General features: G+C 43.2%; 4 protein-coding genes across 10 annotated transcripts in view; 1 reads left to right on the top strand and 3 right to left on the bottom strand.

The window, feature by feature from the left end:
* The window catches only part of LOC128430458 (ependymin-like), a 41,651-nt gene extending 37,894 nt beyond the window's left edge, over positions 1-3,757 (bottom strand). Inside the window, exons 1-6 of one of the 2 annotated variants that reach the window (XM_053416520.1) lie at positions 3,652-3,757; positions 3,434-3,468; positions 3,111-3,245; positions 2,843-3,035; positions 2,573-2,660; positions 2,077-2,241 (exon numbers count right to left, since the gene is read on the bottom strand). In XM_053416520.1, coding sequence (XP_053272495.1) covers positions 2,118-2,241; positions 2,573-2,660; positions 2,843-3,035; positions 3,111-3,245; positions 3,434-3,468; positions 3,652-3,718 — 642 coding nt within the window. In that variant the 5' untranslated portion in view covers positions 3,719-3,757 and the 3' untranslated portion in view covers positions 2,077-2,117. Of the gene's footprint in view, positions 1-1,752; positions 2,242-2,572; positions 2,661-2,842; positions 3,036-3,110; positions 3,246-3,433; positions 3,469-3,651 lie in introns of those variants that run through there. The other variant, XM_053416519.1, reaches the window with a different exon arrangement.
* A 977-nt stretch (positions 3,758-4,734) lies between these two features.
* On the bottom strand, positions 4,735-7,127 carry LOC128430459 (ependymin). Its single transcript, XM_053416521.1, has 6 exons — positions 6,968-7,127; positions 6,792-6,826; positions 6,578-6,712; positions 5,350-5,536; positions 5,176-5,263; positions 4,735-5,086 (listed from the first exon to the last, which is right to left on the bottom strand). The coding sequence occupies exons 1-6, from the start codon at positions 7,032-7,034 to the stop codon at positions 4,963-4,965; spliced, it is 636 nt and encodes a 211-aa protein (XP_053272496.1). The 5' UTR covers positions 7,035-7,127; the 3' UTR covers positions 4,735-4,962.
* A 1,229-nt stretch (positions 7,128-8,356) lies between these two features.
* On the bottom strand, positions 8,357-15,841 carry alpk1 (alpha-kinase 1). 3 transcript variants are annotated; one of them, XM_053416502.1, is made up of 14 exons: positions 15,401-15,841; positions 14,905-15,142; positions 14,056-14,210; positions 13,776-13,974; positions 13,454-13,513; positions 13,271-13,357; positions 13,117-13,193; positions 12,900-12,995; positions 12,720-12,824; positions 10,769-12,557; positions 9,907-10,054; positions 9,664-9,826; positions 8,930-9,116; positions 8,357-8,834 (listed from the first exon to the last, which is right to left on the bottom strand). In XM_053416502.1, exons 2-14 carry the CDS (start codon positions 15,029-15,031, stop codon positions 8,632-8,634), a joined length of 3,396 nt encoding a protein of 1,131 aa, XP_053272477.1. In that variant the 5' UTR covers positions 15,032-15,142; positions 15,401-15,841; the 3' UTR covers positions 8,357-8,631. The 3 variants fall into 3 exon arrangements, with proteins under 3 accessions (XP_053272477.1, XP_053272476.1, XP_053272478.1); XM_053416501.1 differs by having other exon boundaries at positions 14,905-15,145; XM_053416503.1 differs by lacking the exons at positions 14,056-14,210; positions 14,905-15,142; positions 15,401-15,841 and having other exon boundaries at positions 13,844-13,909.
* A 303-nt stretch (positions 15,842-16,144) lies between these two features.
* Positions 16,145-18,190, top strand: part of LOC128430449 (RAS guanyl-releasing protein 2) — a 34,110-nt gene continuing 32,064 nt past the window's right edge. For 3 of the 4 annotated variants that reach the window (XM_053416507.1, XM_053416509.1, XM_053416506.1), the window contains exon 1: positions 16,145-16,510. The gene's annotated coding sequence lies outside the window, so the exon portion shown is untranslated. The remainder of the gene's footprint in view (positions 16,511-18,190) is intronic. The other variant, XM_053416508.1, reaches the window with a different exon arrangement.

Raw genomic sequence — 18,190 nt, forward strand, 5'->3', positions numbered from 1 at the left:
TGAGAATGCTACCCTCCAACTGGCTTGAAAGAAACTGCAACTTTCTCATGAAAGCCTTCACCAGGCTGTACATTTCATGTGCAAATAGGCCCTTGACTTGCAGTTTGGTATTTAGCTCATTCATTAATGCAGTGACATCAACAGCAAAAACAAGATCTGCCATCCAGTCTGCATCTGAGAGCTCTTGGATGTCCTTGCCTTTCTTTTTACAAAACTCTTGAATCTCTGCTCTCAGGTCCCATACTCTTTTAAGCACTTTGCCCAGACTGAGCCATCTGACAGCTGTGTGGTGGCCTATGTCACCCTGTTCAGTCTCATGCTCCTCAAACAGTGCAACCAACTGTCTGTGATTCAATGCTCTTGCCCTGATCAAGTTAACTCATTTAGTTACAACAAAAGTGACATGATTCATTTTGAGCACTGACTTACATATCACCTCCTGATGTATAATAAAAGGCAAAAATAGCAATTTAATTTCTGGGTTAATTTCCCTCCCTGTCAGATTTGGACAACCATCGGTTGTAACCCCTGCCAGTTGGTCCCATTTGAGTCCCAGCTTGTCCCAGCATGCAGTTACCTCCGTGAACAAATCACTCCCAGTCGTCGTCCCCTTTATTGACCGCATAGCTGCCAGCTCCTCCGTAATCGCAGTCTTTCGTCATCCCACGTACAAAGATCAGTAGCTGGGCTGTGTCGCGGACATCACAGCTCTCATCCAGAGACAAGGAGAAAAAGTCCAAATCGACGACTTGCTTTTACAGCTGAAGCTCGAGAGGTCCTCGATCCTTCTCGTAACGGTTCGTCTGGAGAGGGACACATTCTCTGAAGCCTCTTTCTTCTCAGGTCATATTAGTGCAGCAGAGTCCACCAACCACTCCTTGATAAACTGCCCATCAGAGAATGGCTTACCCCTTTTTGGCGATTCTGTGGGATATCACAAAGCTGGTCTTGACAGCTCCATCCCTGGATGTGGAAAGCTTGGTAAAAAAAAACGTGTGGCTTATGCAGTTTAGCTAGCAAAGCTTCATATGTCCGTGCACGTTCTCCGTCGGTCAAGTTTCTGTAATTCTCTGCGTGCGTTGTCTCGTAATGGCGATTCTAATTGTAATCCTTAAAAACAGCGATCTTTTCTCCACAAACTAAGCACACGGCTTTCCCTTTAACTCCAGTAAATAAACACTTAGAAGTCCATGTCTCGTTAAAAACTCTACATTCTGTATCGATCTTTCTTTTTTTAACGTGGGTTGAAATTTTTGCGGACTAAACCAGCCAACTGACATCTCTCCTAACCTCCGTTCACCAACTGTTCATACGATCGCGTGCATTAAGGATGTACGTCAGGTAAAAATGTTTGTTTTTTAAAAGGAGACTTCAAAATAAAACAAATCTAGTTGTTATCTGTGGATGATGTTTACTTATCTGCGCGTGATTCCTAAAATTCCGTTGACCTCACGCGGGCCGGTCACTGACAGCCAAAGGGCCGGATGCGGCCCCGGGGGCCGTACAATGCCCAGGTCTGGTCTATGGTTTTTACCTGGTAACTGCTGCCATCTAGTGGCCAGCAGAACAATTCATTCAGGATGCCAGAAAGTGATCTCGGTGTTCTCAAGATGAAATAACGAAAGTGGTCAAAAAGACAGAAACAACTTTGATTTCACGTATTATTATTATTCAAAAATAATATCATACTATATTGAGATTGTTCAATTGTTATTATAAATCAGTATCATTAACTACATATTTCAACATTGGTTAAATCATTTGTCTTTATTTCTCGCACCAAGTATTCATGTCTTTACCATAAATTATGTATTGTAAGGAAATAATTTTATTTAAATTTTCTGTCCAAAAAGAGATTGTAATTGTGTATTTTATTTGTTAAAGTATATAGTACATATCGTTTCTCGCTTCATTTGTATTTGAAATAAATCACTTCTGACACAAGTACACTTAATCTGTTTATACAAATAAGAAAAGATTAAACCCACAACAAACGTACTATTTTAAACTGATTGAAAAAAAGTGGCCTCAATTCAACCCACATCCCACTAAATGAGTAATAATGCAGTGCCAAATAGTCACAGTGCACAATACATTTTAAAATATAGACTTGTGTTTTAAAACAAGCTAAAGAAGGTCGCCGGGTCCTGTCCCTCCTCTTCCTCCAGCTGCGCGTCCTTGCAGAAAGGTGGTGGGATGAGCTGCTGAGGGTCCTGCAGTCCGACAATGTTGTTAAAAAAGCTGTGGGTGAAACACAAAGAAGAAAACATGGTGAAAACAGACAAATACCCTTGAAGTCCCAGAATCTCTTGCAATACCGAAAATAAATTGGAATGACGCAAATCCAAGTTTGTCTTTGTTGGTGAATGCCAACGTCAATAAATGTATGAAAATTGTTATGTAGTTTTACACCAGCATATAAAAAAAACACAAATAGTCTATTATGTTGTTGATTGTATACAAGTTTCTCACAGCAGACCTTTTAACAATAGTGACATAAATAAAATTTAAAAAGCCCTATCACCTGTCTGGTGGAAAATAGTGTTTCTGAATAGTTCATTGATGCACTGACCTGGTCACCATCCATCCAGTTTTGCTGGTGTGAAACAGAGTGCTGACAGGAATACATCCAAACTCGGTGACGGTGCTCATGTACTGTGCTGCAGACAGAGAGGCGGATCACGAGGATCACGAGGAGGCCGGGGCAGCGCAACCAGACAAGCAGGTTCATTAGAATGAGAAGGAATGAAATTTAAAAACAAGGGAACAATCACTGACAGTCATGTGCCTCAATACACCACATGACATCTAGTTTCATTCCCTCTTACTTCCTCTACTGTACCTTTCCCCTCCTTCATCTGCTGCTCCCCCGCCCAGGTGTTGACCAAGACTCCCTGTCCCGGGCCAGAGGAGCTGCCCAGCACAACCTGTGCCAGCAGGGTCGCGTTCTTTGGGATCGCCAGTGGGTGGAAGTCCACATTGAGCGGCCTCTTGCAGCACGTGTGGTTCTTGGAGTTAATCTTATACATCACACGCTACAGGACAGGATGGTGTTACACACTGAGCTGAGCTGTAAATCACATTTCCCAAAGCAGATGTGTGGCCATTACCTGTCTGTAGAGCAGAAGGACGTCGATGTGGAAGGTCTTATTGCCGATGACCCCCCACTCTGTGAGGCGGATGCGCTGTCTCTGGGCATCATAGCTGTACTTGGCGAAGGCCAGCAGCTTCTCATTTTGGGTGGTCTTTGAAATGAAGACATTTTTTGTAACTCTAAATGATTCATAGTATTATTCATTTAACCTTGCACCTGTGAGTACTTAAAAAAATAATCCAATAAGTTATTAAGGGTGAATGAAAACATTCAAATCTATTTATCAGCCAGAGACTTAGCATTTACACAGCAGCATAATTACAAGATGTTAAGACTTACCACAGACAGGTCTCCGGTTAGCTGTCGAGGGGATGCTGACAAAATCAAAGATCGGTTTTAACCTTAATGGAGCCTTTATATCACATAGCCATTTCCACATTCCACAGTATAATTTTCACAATATGCTGAAAATTAAAAAAAAGGTGTGTGAAGTGCTGAGACAGGACATTATTCATTAAAACTAATTTGACTTTAGCTGTGATGTGAAGGCTACTTACTGCATTGTTGTGGTCTCTGAGCGAGGCAGCCCGCTGACAGGCACACAAACAGGACGAGGACTCTCATGCTGCCTGCTGACAGATACGCAGGAAGGAATGATTTGCTGCTGCTTCACAGAGTTCACTTCCTTATAAACAAGTGGGTGAGGCCATGGAGGTGAGGCTGCCTCCAGTGACAGTTTTTCTCAGTTTACAGACCAGGGGTCGGATTTATAACCTTTGCGTACGCACAAAACGGGTATAAATCTATCTACATTTATAACCGTTTCTATCCACATTTATAACCCGCAGAGCGCAGAGCGCGCAGCGCACAGAGAGCGTAGAGCCACCCAGCGCGCAGAGAGCGTAGAGCCACCCAGCGCACAGAGAGCGTAGAGCCACCCAGCGCGCAGAGCGTGCAGAGAGCGCAGAGAGCGCAGAGAGCGCAGATGGTAGTTTCCTGGTGTCTGTATGATTTCCTCAGGAAAACCATGTCTTCAACAGAAACTGATGGAGTATTGTATGATCTATTGTGCTTCCACTACTGTAATCTGTCTGTAATTTGTCTTTTGACCATTTTTGGACATATTAACAATGTATAGATCAGAATTGTAATTTGAGTTTTAGAAATTAGTTTTTACAGGAAAAACATTATAGAGTGTGCATGCCTCCGTAGATTGACATTTCTTCTGATGAAATGTAGATTCTGTTATATTTGAATATTTCCTAATAATAATAATAACCCTATTGTATATTTTCATTACACACTGAGACACAATTCTTTTGTATTATTATTGATAAAAAAAAAGGCATGTGGTCACAGAGATTATGAGACAATAGCCTTTTTACGTAGCAGTGATGTACAGTCATATGTAAAAGAAAACTGATGCAGGTTTACTTCTCACTGATGTAATACTGTGTATGTCTGGAAGACAACTTTAGTTATCTGGTGATTTTAAAGCTGTATGAACTGTTAACTACTAGAGGACATTTTGTAAAACATGTTAGCAAATGATCAGCTTAATATTTCTAGCAGACAGCAAATAACATTTGTTTGGTGTCTGTAAAAGGGAAAAGGTGCTAAAATAAATTGTTGAGTCACAGTTGTTTTTACAGTTTACATCACAAGCTTTTAATCAATTGGTGATATGAAAAAATGACATCTTCAACAATAAAAAAGATAAATTCAGCAAAATTTAGTCTGAGAAGCTTTGAATTACACATGTTTGTTGCACAAGTAAATGTGCAACTCTGATTCAGTGGCTTCACTTGTTTTCATTCAAAATCTCAAAGACAGTTTGAGGCACGAGTTCAAGGAGGTCTTTATCACTTTCAAAGGAACAAGCTGACGAAGTCGACCGGCTCCTCTGCACCATCCTCCATCTCTGCATCTGGGCAGAAGTCCGGAGGGTTGAGCTGACCCGGGTCGGAAATCCCAACGACGTTGTTGAAGAAGCTAGTGAACAGAAATACAGGGACATAGTGAACACCTGGCAGGTAATGAAATAGTTTCTGGCTGTAGAGTTGATATGAATCCTTCAGTACCTGGTCACCACCCATCCGAACTTGGCATTTTGGTAAGCAGTGCTGACAGGAATGCATCCAAATTCAGTGACTGTGCTCAGGTACTTTCCTGGAGGGACAGACATGACAGTGATGGTGTTAATGAACTGATGTGAAGGAAGAGACGACCTCTAACCTTAACATGCTCGCTCTCACCTTGCTTGTCGGGCAGATCTCCCATCCAGGTGTTGACCAGGAGTCCCTGTCCGGGTCCAGACGAGCTGCCCACGACAGCCTGGCCGAGCAGACCTGCAGTTTTGGGGATTCCCATGGGATGGAAGTCCGCCTTCAGAGGCCTTTTCTTGCATGTATGGTTTTTGTGATTAATCTCATACATGACAGCCTGAAGGATAAAAGTTGAAGGATGAGGATTAATGTGTCAACCGACCTATACACTAATCATTTACAGAGATTGCTGTGTACACAGTGACGCGATACCACAATGCCCAGGGCCCTGGAGCCGTAAGATGCCTTATTAGGCTTTAATTTGTTTATGTTTGAAGTATTTTATTAGATTAATATTGAATTTGAAACTGTTGCTTGATTACAAAATTGTCTCAACATTTTGTAGATGAGCAGATTCTATCATGGGACGTTAAAACAGGCCTACACATTACATTAAGATGGTATCTGACGCATTTCCTTTCAGCAACTGTGAGGGACAGCAGTCCTCGCAAATGTCCAGGATGAATGTGCTGTAACTCGTGGTCACTGAATCGGAATTCATCCGTGAGTTGGACCTTTGACGGCTTGATGGATGACTTTTCTCCAAAGAAGGCCAGATGGAAGCCACTGCCTCAGGTCAGATATTTTTCACTGCAGTTTTGTGTGGTGGTATGCGGCTCTGCACTCTATCTGATGTTCATTTGTGTAAACTCCTCTAGATTTAAATACTTTGCTGCCGGTGCCATGTAAAAAAGACCTAAAATGGCAGTAATTTAATGTGTCAAATGAATGAATATAATTTTGGAGTGACCACACTGCTATTTGCGTGCAGGGCTAGGGGTCTGTTGCCAGGGCCAAAGTTCTTTGTAACCCATCTATGTGTGTATCGATTAAATGATTATTCAGCTTGTAAATTGAAGAGAGTGGGTTTGTTATTGTGACACCTGTGAGAAGTATAAGATGTCCTGATTCCCTATGCAAAAACTGAAATACACATGAACTTCCCTTTATAGCTAATCGTATCTCCCATTGAAGATAATAATGAGATCTGAATTAGAATTTGTATACAGGCTACCCCTGACGGACTAATCTTCCGGTGCAGATCTCTGTGCTTTGACTTCGATTAAATGCTAATTTCCCTGGGAAGTTTCACTATGGTTCAGGAGCGACTGCTCACCAGAATGAATTCATGTGCTGATAGTGTCATTGCTCTGGTTACCTTTCTGAAGAGCAGAAGAGCATCGTAGGTGAAGCTCTTGTTCTCATAGGCGCCCAGCTCCTTGAGCCGGATCCTCTGTCCCATTGCATCATACTCGTATCTGATGTAGGCCTCCAGCTTTTCATTCTGTGTGGACTGGGGACAGATAATATGAGTGAGTTCACATGTCTTACTTGCTCTCAGGTTAAAAAGGCACTCTAGAACAAACACTCACCACCATGAGGGCTCCACTCAGAAGACGAGGACTTGCTGTATAAAAATGTAGGGAAGTATAACACTGCATTATTTCAATAAAGTGTACATTTTAACATTGAAAATTGGCATTAAATAAGCCTGTAATGAAATTCAATATAAAATACACATCTGTCTTGTATGTGGTGTTTTACTTACAGCATGGGTGGGGCTTCTGAGCCAGGCAGCCTGCCAGTACACAAGCGAAAACCGCTAAGATTTTCATAATGTAGGTTTCCACGCTCCGGTTCACAGGACACAACAGACACTCTGGTGCTTGGGAGAGGAGCTACTTCCTTATAAACGCTGACACTGAGGCTCCAGGAGAAAGTCCAGCCTCCAGGTTTTATTTTGAACCCTTTGAGGCTTATGAAAGGAAAAATCCTCATGTTTTCGGTTACCAGGCTCACATCAGCTGTAAAAGTCAGTGTCTCCTCCTCCAAATGACGCCTCCTCTACTTTATGTAAAGAAAAACAATTGTGTGTACAAATGGTATAAAAACACAACATCTACCCATATTTTTCCACGAAACATATAACAAATTCACCTACAAGGCACTGAATGCAAATACCTGTCAGATATATTTAGTGACGCTCACTTCAATAAAGTGCATCTGAGGAGAGTGTCTGTCGGTGCCAGGGCTCAGTGGGACAGGGGTGAAGAATTGTGTTTGTCTCAGTTAAAGTGGGAAACCATAAACCCAGAACTGGAGTTTTCCGTGGAGTGGAGAGGAGGCGTGTGTGTGTGTGCTAATAGCCCTGTGAATGACATCACAGTCATATGATCTGAAGGTGTGTGTGACTGCACTCGTGACACTGGAGCACCTGCATGTCGGGGATTTACTTTATTGAACAAAGGCATCACACTGTCTTTTAATATTAATAAAATATGCTTCTTTACTAATGTGAAGATGTGCTGTGGGAAGTTTACCAGTATTGTTTTTGACTCGCACAGAAAAAATTTCGTTATTGTGTAATTTTATGAGCTTGATTAACAAGGAGATAAAATGATTGTTAACATTATAATAAGAAAGCAAACACTGGTGACATTGAATGTTTGTCCGTCACAAATAAATCTTTAACAATATCAATCTTATCTGACCTACATGCCCTCACCAGTCACCTGATTTGATCCTCATCATGTACGGTGTCTTAATATCGTTGCATGCTCTTTGACCAAATCACAAACCCATTATGTTTGAATGAAGAACACTTTCTTTTTCTTTTCTTTTTTTACATTTGCCACTTGTTTAAAATTAACATATACTGTATGTTTACAAGCTATTACCGATGACTGCAGGGTTAGTTATTTACCTGCAAAACATAGTGTCGAATTATTAATTAAAAGGGATACTTATAGAAGACCTTACACAAGCTAAGGAGCCCTGTGAGGTCAGATCTACACAGTGCTGATATGTCAGGTAAGTCACTGTGTCAGGTGACTCCTACTGTTCTTCCAGTTAGACAACAATTTCCACTTTATTTTTCCACTTTATTTGCTGTGTCATGTGTCGTGAACAGAGAGTAAATACTCAAACAGAAGTAATATACATTTTTAAGCTTTATCACAAAATGTCGCATTTTCAAACGCCAACCCTGACAAGTATCTATATAAACTTGAACTATATATACTATATTCTCTAACAAAAGTTTGGTTGAAATGAATTGATAAGTTGTTGAAATGTTAGTGAGAAATACCATACACTGTGCAATTCTGCCAACCTTTAAAATTGCATGAAATGTATTATACTCTTATTTTATTTAAAAGCTGAAACACTTAACTGGGGAATCAAACTTTCAATATGTGTCACTTCTCAATGTTTCTAGGTGGGAACATGGGGCTGTCCGACCACTGGAGCTAGTTGAAGCAGCTGGCAGATGCCATTACACTCGGGGCCGTGTTGCTCTTCCAGGAAGTACCTGAGGCCTCTGGCAGCAAAGTTGGAGGGGCCCCGAGGGGTCCTGGTGGAGTGGATCTGGGGGTCAGTGAGGTAGGTAAGCCCTTTGCCATTGGCTGTCACCCATCCTGTGTAAAAAAAGATGGAAGACAGTAACATCTTTTCAAAGTGACAAAAATACACAGGCTGTGGGGAATCATCACACACACACACCCATACACACCTTGCAGGTCTACAACAACTTCCTGGTAGTCAGAGAATATGTAGGTGAAGTGTCCAAAGGCGAGGCCATATTCTGTGGCCTGGAAACTCTTGTCCTTCTTTCCCGTGTTGTTGGTCAGTTTGACAAAGTCTCCGAGCATGTAGGGCTCTACTGACACGCACCCCACAATCTCATCACCATCCAAAATCTATTCACAAAAGGGAAACGCTGAGTTCCATCATGAAATGTACACACAATTACAGTCATATGTATTTGTACCATAACAGTAATATGAAGTAGAAATAAAAGGAAACTATTTGGTCAACACCCTGCAGTTTTACTATTTAGACTTTATACTAGGAACTATTCTTCATGCTAAATGCTAAATGAACGAAGGACATATATTGTTTTATTTGGTCTGATTCGATCTGATGTGGAGACACAATATCACTAAGCAAATATTTGTATCACTACGCCAATGTGGTATTATAAATTTTATATTGACAACACATTATAGTACCTTCTATATTAACAGCAGTAAACCGAAGGGTGTACTGGGGAATTACACAAGGGTTTGGAAGAAAACTGCTTCAATCCTACACTCTGCTGTCTCCAGTGTTAGTGTTATAAATGTGTAAGGGATCCTATTAAAGTAATATTGTGTGAATAAGGTTAATTTAATATGAGTGTATCTGCTATTTCTCCTCCTCCTCATCATCTGTTGTATGTTTGGCATCTTTAATATTCGGCCTCACCAACAGTGCCTCTGAGGGAATGAAGTAGATCTGAGCCATGACATCTCTGTCGTAGAGACTCTTGTTGAATTCTGTCACATAGTACTGGGCCGTCATCTGCCTCTCCACATCTCCCAGGTGAAACTGGATCTGCTTCGGCTTCAGGTAGTCCTTCCCGACGTAACTACGGACATTAACACACAGACAGAGTGAGACTTAAAGTCATCACAGTCTGGTTGTGTGTAGAATGTGCAGCATGCGTACCTGCTTAGCCTTTCCTCTTGGTGTAAAAACTGCACCCATATTGCTGCTCTCTGCTTGCCCTTCTTCCCCATTGGCTCTCCGATGTAAACACAGGTCTCCCTTGCCGTCCACAGTCCTTGTGCTTTGGAGAACTTCAAATGTAGAGCACCTAGTGGTTTTGGATATTTAGAGACCGTTACAACCCAAGTTTTATGTACTGCTTAAGACACAGCTGGGTTTTGACACTTCTCCCCGACTACCCCACTGTTTGTGTTGTTCTGATGCAAAGGCTTCTCAACTGGGACCAGACCAATTTTGGACAGATGTACAGAACTTACTTTCTTAATTAAGCATGTGATCATGCTACTATTTGCCACTACTACAAAACAAAGCATTTGAAAGTTACATTTTCGACTAGTGCAAAACAGAACATGTCCATCAAGGTTATTACGAATGACAGTAACTAATTTCATGTCAATTGATCAGATATTTCACATATAACAAATCATTATTTAACCAAAAGTAAAGTCAGTGATTACCAAAGACCATTAATCATTTTGTACTCAAATAATAAACAGTTGTACAAAATATATATATATATTTTACAGAATGAGTGAAAACTTTTATCAGCTAGTGGAGTTAAATGAATAACAAGGGGATCACAATTACAAGTCAGTACAATTTAATATTTTGGGCACCATGAATGTGTAAACCAAATTTTAAAGCAATCAGTCATAGCTGTCATAACTACCCCCCCCCCCCCCCCCCAAAAAAAAACAAAAACAACAACAAACAACCCTGGACCCATGTGGAGGTCCAACTGACCCAACACTGCAAGCCTTCCAGCCATTCCTAACATTCTTAAATAGGACTTCATACTTACTGTGGACGGCTCTGTGTTCTTTAAGCTTGAATTGTGTCTCGTCATTGTGCAACCTCTTCATCAGACAATCGTGGCAAACACCAGCCAGTAGGGCTCGGTAATCCTTCTGTGAAAGCAGATATGGTCTCTCAGGGACAACAGCACCTGCTGTGCTCTGATTTTGGCAGGTGTAACACAAGGGGCTCTGAGGAACGTTCACCTTTTCTGCCGAAGAGACTTCATTCATCTCTACTATGTCAAATGAACTAGCCGTGGAAGGTTCAGTCGAGGCACACTGCAGGTTTGGGTGTGGGGTTGCTAAAGAGCTCTTGGTCGCGGGTTTTACAGATACAGAGTCAGTTTCAGTGTCCATATTTGGGTCAACATTAATTTCCATGTTTTGTGGCTTGGACAAAACTCTGGATTCCCTTCTAGATATTTGTTTCTTGTTCGTGGGAACTTGGCTTGAACCAGTGGTCTCAGAATCAAGTGTTTCTAAGAGGAAGAAGCTCCCGTCAGACTCCGATGACTTGCTGGTTTGGCTGGTTCCTGCTTTTGATCGGTGAGATAGCTGAGGTATTCTGTTTGTGGGCGAGGTAAGGCCTGTGGAAATATGCTCCCATGATGACTGGGAACTGAAACTGTCACTGAGAGAGCTCGGGGATGTTATGAGAGTTAACTGGGACAAAGATTGTGGTTCTCCATCAGCTAGGAATGTTTTTTGCACTACACCAGCAGCATCAATCATCCAATCTTCCTCAGTGGCCAGTGTCTCTATTCCAGCTTGGATCTCTTCAAACTTTTCTGAATCACTACTCACATTGGAGGAGGAAGTGGCAGGTGTTGCCAGTCTTGGGACTGTACGGGAATTAACAGTAGAGCCAGAGACATGCAAGTCTCGCTTCATGTTTTTGTCAGGTAACAGGAGAAAGCTATCGTCAACCTCAGTGGTCGGAAAGTTCTGGTTCCTATCCTCTGCTCCCGCTTCTGTGGCACTACTTCCTACGTATCCACTGCTGCTGGGCCAAGAAGACCCGGAACCACTCAAGGAGAAGTTCTGCCATGATGAGCCAAGTTCATCTGTGCTTCCTTGAGTGGTACTCTGGTCAGAGTGTTGAGGTGGAAGCCCAGCAGATGAATCGGAATCTCTCAGATGTGGCTCCTCTCCTTGTGGTGTACCCTTTGCCACTTTGCAGGCCTCAGTGCTACATTCTGTGTTGAGTGGGTCCATTGTCGTCCCCAGCGCAGTTATACACAGCCTCGCCCCATCTGGCTCGTCTTTAGTTCCCTTACAATTTGAGTTGGTTGTCTCGCAGAGCGATGCCCGATACTTCTGGAATCTCTGCATCAACTTAGAGAAACCGGCCAGAGTAAAATTAACTGATGTGTCTGCGATGTTTCTGTAGCTGTCGGGAATAAAAGACCCCCTGTCTGAATTAAAGAAAGGCTCCACTCGCAGCAGAAGCTTCACTTGGGTGACCAGGTGCATGATCTCAGCACAGAGGCTATCCTTGTCTTGGCTAGCCGCATGACAGTAATCATAGAAATGTGTTAAAGCTTTATGGCAAGCTTGTGTTGCCTGCGTTACAACCTTCTGAGGAGTGCCAAGCCATTTGTGTGTGACAGTAAGGGAAAAGGCAGCCTTGAGGAAGGTGTGAAGCTCCTGCTTGCTGGTGACTTGCTTGCCCTCTGTATCGGTGAGTAGGCCGATGGAAAATGCCTCTCTAGCCTGCTGGAGGAAAGACTGCCTTTGTGAGCTGGGGCACTCCACTGAGAAGCTGTATGATAACAAGCAGGTCCCTTGAGTTACCTAAAGAAAAAGAAGAGAGTCTGTCAATAGAAATTCCTATTGGGATAATTCCTTTTGCTTCACCGTTAGCTATCATGTCTGTTTTGTGATAAAAATGACTTTTTTAATTTCTGTCAATTGCAGGTATTCATGACTCAGTGCTCAGTCAGGTGAATGGCTTACCACATTCGTCAACACATACAGTGACGTGTACTGGCTGTATACCACTGCCATCTTCGCTGCCTGGGCTGCTGAAAGAAGACGATGACTCACATTTCCAAGTAAGGACTGCGGCGAAAACAACAGAACAACAAATTTATAAAAAGCCCATGGTATGAAATAAATGATGGCGGTTAGACTTACCAATTCTTTATTTTGATCAGTCCTAAAAGTACGAAAGTCCTCATCGTTCATTGACACTAATATGTTTGCCAGTAAGCCTAGAGAAGTTCCAATGCCCTATAAAATAAACAGACGTGTAGAGCAAAGGTTTACAATCTTGTGCAAACTGGGTCACGCAGGTTAACAAACTCATAATGTGCTGTGCCACTGCGGCAGTGACTTGCTCTTTCTAGGGTACCTTTTTATCAGGTTGAGGAAGTGAATAGTAACCGACCAGCGAGGCCCAGATTAACTCTGCAGCCTCAAGCCACAGGCCTGAAACAGAGCAGTGAAGAAGGTGTTAAAATATAGAGGTGTCAGTGTTCTCTCTTTTATTAAAAAAATGATCTTACCCAGCTTTTGCAAAATCATTCCACGCACTTGAACACTAACAGCCTGCACAAGAGTCCTGTCACTTTCAGTGTGGTACACCCAACAACCTGTAAATTAGAGATTAATGTTCTATGTATTCAGCATATACCATATAGTATAATCTGCTAATGAAGGCAACTAAAATAACATAGCAAGGACTTTACCTGTGGCCCCGCTATTGTTTATAAGGCTGCTCAGGATGTACTCTGCCTTCTGCAGTTTGCCTGTAGGGAAGATGATGAATATGTTCACATTTATCCAACCCTGCATAATCAAAGCAAACAGCTAATATCTCTTTAATAAAAAGGTGTTATAATGCCAAGGTAATAGAAAAGCCTTTTCATGTCTATTTTCCATGTTATGCGTTTACATCAACCACTATGATTTCTAAAATCTGTCATTACATCGATGGATAACTAGTTACTCATCCACTCATCCAATATAAAAGTAATTTTAACCCCACCCCTCCACCACGCTGTACCATACCAGAGTTGAGGTAGACCCTAGCCTGTCGTATGACCAGCTGGGGCGCCACCGGTGTGTCAGGTCGGCACCTGTGGAGCAGTTTGGTGATTTTCAGCAGGCGGGTGGACTCGTCTGTCCAGTAGAGGTATCGGTCCACCAAGAAGACCACTGCCAGTGCAGTGCTCACTTCCCGAGCCACAATGGAAGCCTTTAAAACAGCCTGGCCACAGAATGAACGTAAGTGAGTTGTTTTAATGACAAGAAAACAAGAGTAATTACTTTTTATCTGGGTGATTATTACCAGTAACTGAGGTAGGTGCTTGCTGATGAGGTCACTGAGGTTGGTTTTGTCCCTTGCACTGACTGAGTGCTTGTACTGCCACTTCTCCGGCACGAAGGGCCACTTCATGTCCATGGCTTCCTGCAGGAGAGAGGCCAGTCCTGCAGACAGCGAGTCTACAGAAAATAAGAGCGGGGCACGTTTTGAGCTGCAACAAAACTGTGTAGCAGTGCAGAGATTAAAAAGACATAAAATATCTTGAAATCATAAGCAGGTACAAAATGGTAGAATACTTGGAATAAACGTTTGTATGCAAACAATTTCAGCCGTACCAGAAAGCTTTGTGCGTTTGACAATTCAAACAGAAAAAAGCTGGAGAGATTACTGGTGAGGAAATTTAGTTTTTGCTCTAACCGTATCTTGCTACACGTTGCTTTAGGTGTTTTGTGTGGTATAATTGCGTCAGTGTTATTTTAGGATTAAAATACTCAGTACGATGTAGTATTTTATTTGTTGTTCAGCTGTCTTCTTGTTCCATTGCTGGAGACATATTATAAGTGGGCAGTGGGAATGCAGAGGGACTGGGATATACTGGGTTGAGAAGGAAGCTTACAGTAAATACTGTCCCAGTTTGTGCCACTGAAGAGCTAAACAAAAGGTAATCCCCTGTAATTCACGCCAGCTGCATGGATTGCATTGTTGGATTCATTGAGCATTTGCAGAGAAAGCCTTTGTCTTGAATCCCCAACACAAACTGTGTGTGTGGAGCAGCTCATGCCGGCGTAATTCCACCAACAATACTAAATCCCAATCTGACTTTCTCCTACAGCCAAGTGAAGATTGACACCACAGCCCCCTCTCGTGTCTGACCTGTGCAGCTGCGGTGGTTCAGCCTCTCGGCCTCAGTGGGCTGGCTGGACCTTTGAGCCGCTGCTGCTGCTGCTGCTGCTGCTACGACGCACTCCTCCAGTAGATCCCCCACCTCCTGACTGTCCATTGTGGCAAACGGATGTCACAGCTGTTGCCTGTCAAAAGAAAGATATCCTCCTCTCTTGGTCTCCCCACCTCTGCCCCTGAACTAAAGGGACCCGAGAAGAGAACGGCCACACTGCTGTGGAGAAAGGATTTTATGACATTTAGCAATTCGTTTGTTGTGACTTGTACTTTCAACTGATTGATTCAAAACATATTTCCAGACGTATGAATGGTACAAATAACAAAACACAACAACACATCTCATGACACTATGGCGAATAAGTAAAGATAACAGCAGATCACAGCACTTCTTCTTCCGTTGAGTTTTCTTATTCGAATCCCCAGTGGCTCAACCACAAAGACAAGTGGTTGAGTCTAAAAATTAACTTACGATCACTTCAGGTTCTCTTCTTCTATTTCTTTTCCTGGTAGGGCAGGACTATAAATGCTGCCTTCAAGCGTTGTCGGAAATATCACAATTAGAATAGGACACCACATATATTTTTGGAGATTGGTGGCTTGATTTAAAAACGGAATCAAAAGTCCCCGTGACAACCAATCGAGATGAACTGCACGTTTCCTTTCACCGCTGCATGAGTTTCGATTTGTCCAGAGACACAAAAAGACGCATTATATCATTTAGTTTCTATTGCACTTTTTGACTCGCCATCACCATCTGCCTTTATATTGAGCTCTTTGCAAACGTTGATGTTCAATTACATCATATATTATACATTTTTATCAATAATCTATGAATAAACAATTTCTGTATTTTTTAATAGATTCACAAATGCATAAACACACAATTGTTCTCTCCCCATTAACTCTCTGCAGCAACACTTTGATTCTTTTTTTACTCAATTTAATAAAAATGCATTCTTCTGTGTCATCCTGGGTTTTATTATTATTGTTAGAATACTGGTACGGATTGTGACCGGCGCGATGCACTGACATGGTGTGCGTGGCGGTGCGGAGCTGCGTGCACACAAGCAGCATGTGGACGGACCGTGGTGCTGCTGCGTTACCACCGACAGGAGGGACTGTGGCTCCGCAGTGTGGTGGCGAGGCGCACAGCTGGAACATCAACAGAGGGGCTGGCACGCGGTCCAACTGCGACAGCTGGAACATCAACAGAGGGGCTGGCACGCGGTCCAACTGCGACCAGATGCTCCGACGCACGGCCGCATCCACAACTTGGCTTCGTGCGCGCCAGGAGAGGAGGCGTCCGCGTTGTAGGGTTAATGTGCCGTGAAGAAAGCAACAACCGCATAGCACAGAAACAGGGGAGCCGGAACCAGGGGGCAGCTCTTCTCCGCTGAGGTCCGGTGGGTTCCTGTCATCGCCTCCTCGCTCGTACCGCAGGACCCGGTGCTGCCACTTGGTGAACCAAAGAGTTCGGGGGGTGCCGGTGATGTAACCGTCTTCTCCTCAGCGCGCACTCCTCAACTGTTCATCACTGTAGCCTCTCCTCTGAGAGCATGGGGCCCCTCAAACTCTGAAGGTAAGCATTGGGCCAGAACTCGCATGTTGGAGCAAAACGGAGGCGGTTCGGGCTCATTTGGACATTTTTACGCACGGCAGGTCCCAGATTTTATACTTTGGGTGTGTTTTTTTGAGGCATTACCTGCGTGTTTAATTTCAAAGATATGTCATCACTTTATCAGTTGACGTTGCCGTAATCGGTGCACCGCTGTATTGCAACAGGATCTCGTGTGGACATGCCCGCTGGCACCACAGCGGCCCCAAGAATGTTACGTTGACTCATTAGGGATGCGGATCTTTGTACTTTGCGTTGGAAGAACTACTCACAGCTGTTGTGCTCAGAGTTGAAGAAGGCACGGGTTGCACCATCCTGCTGTCAGATATATTTACTAGTGGAACAATGAAAATGAGTGTGCCATTTATAGAGCATGATGGCAACAATAGTTCATTGTTGTTAAGACAGGCTCCCAGTCAGTTCCAGCTCATAAACAGTCTAACGACTTGGTGGCTGTGTAGAAGAGTGCAACAGCTTTATTTATAGGCCACAACCTCCAAATAGAATTACCATAATATGATATTCAGGTGCTTAGAGCTTCAACAGCACTGATGGCACTGCCTCTTGGTGATCTGCACCACTAAGGGAATTAACAGTCGTTTTCAGGAAGGAGGAGCATCAGGGAGCAGAGGAGGATGGAGGGATGCCTACTTTTAAAACTAGACCCAGGGAGTGGCAGGGTGTTCATCCTGCTTTGACCAGAGAATGATGGTAAAAAAAAAAAGTGTGTCAAAATCCAAAAGTTATGGCTTGAGCCCGTGTGGGAGGAGGGAAGTCGTTGGAGGTCGATGCTGAACCATTTACCTTTCAGAGCTTGCTGAGATGTCACTCAAGCTATGCTCACACTGACTCTCAGGAAGCTCTGCTTATAACCAATGAACACTTCTCTGCTGAGATAATCTCCCAAGGCCACATCCCAGTTTATTGTGATTCAGATCTAAGCAAGTGCAAGACTAGAGCTGCTCACTTCATTCTCTTTCAGCCAGCCTCCTCGAGTGTGTGCTGTGCTTTACAGGCCGCAGCTGTCTCACCGTCATGACTTAAGGTGATTTCCTCTCGTCACCCTCGGAACAGTGAGGATTAAGAGGCATCTGTGTATGTCGCGGCTGCTGATTATTCGCTCTGCAGCTCCTCTGCTGACTTCACTCCTGCTTCACTGAGTCAGGCTTTGGTGTCAGAGCAGCCAGATTTGACTTGTGAGCTGCGACTCGCTGCCTCTCTGGAAAAAGCCTTTGCAGCTGCTGGAGAAAGAGAAGTCACTTCAGTGTTAGTGCAATTGGCATTCAGTGTCGCCGATGGACTGTTCCTACTTTGAATGCCGGACAAGCTCCCTTTGTCTATTTCCAGATAACCATCTAAATGCAAATGGGGCAGCCATCAACGTCAGATATGTGTTCAGACAAATCTGTCTCCAAAGCATAAATCAATAAAACAGTTAGTCTGAAATCAGTAATTTGATCTCGTGCTGGCTCATTTGATCTTCGGGTACCTCCAAAGTAAACCGTGGTCTCTGTGGTCTCATGTAGCCAACAAGTGAAGTGGGGCTTTTACTTGAATGATATAGAGCTTTGAGAAGAAGAAGGATTCAGAGCACCTAGCAACAGATTAGTGGTAAAAATCCAGTCGAGGAGATTCTTTAAAAAG

Source organism: Pleuronectes platessa, chromosome 23 (assembly GCF_947347685.1).
Source record: "Pleuronectes platessa chromosome 23, fPlePla1.1, whole genome shotgun sequence".
Classification (NCBI taxonomy): Eukaryota; Metazoa; Chordata; class Actinopteri; order Pleuronectiformes; family Pleuronectidae; genus Pleuronectes; species Pleuronectes platessa.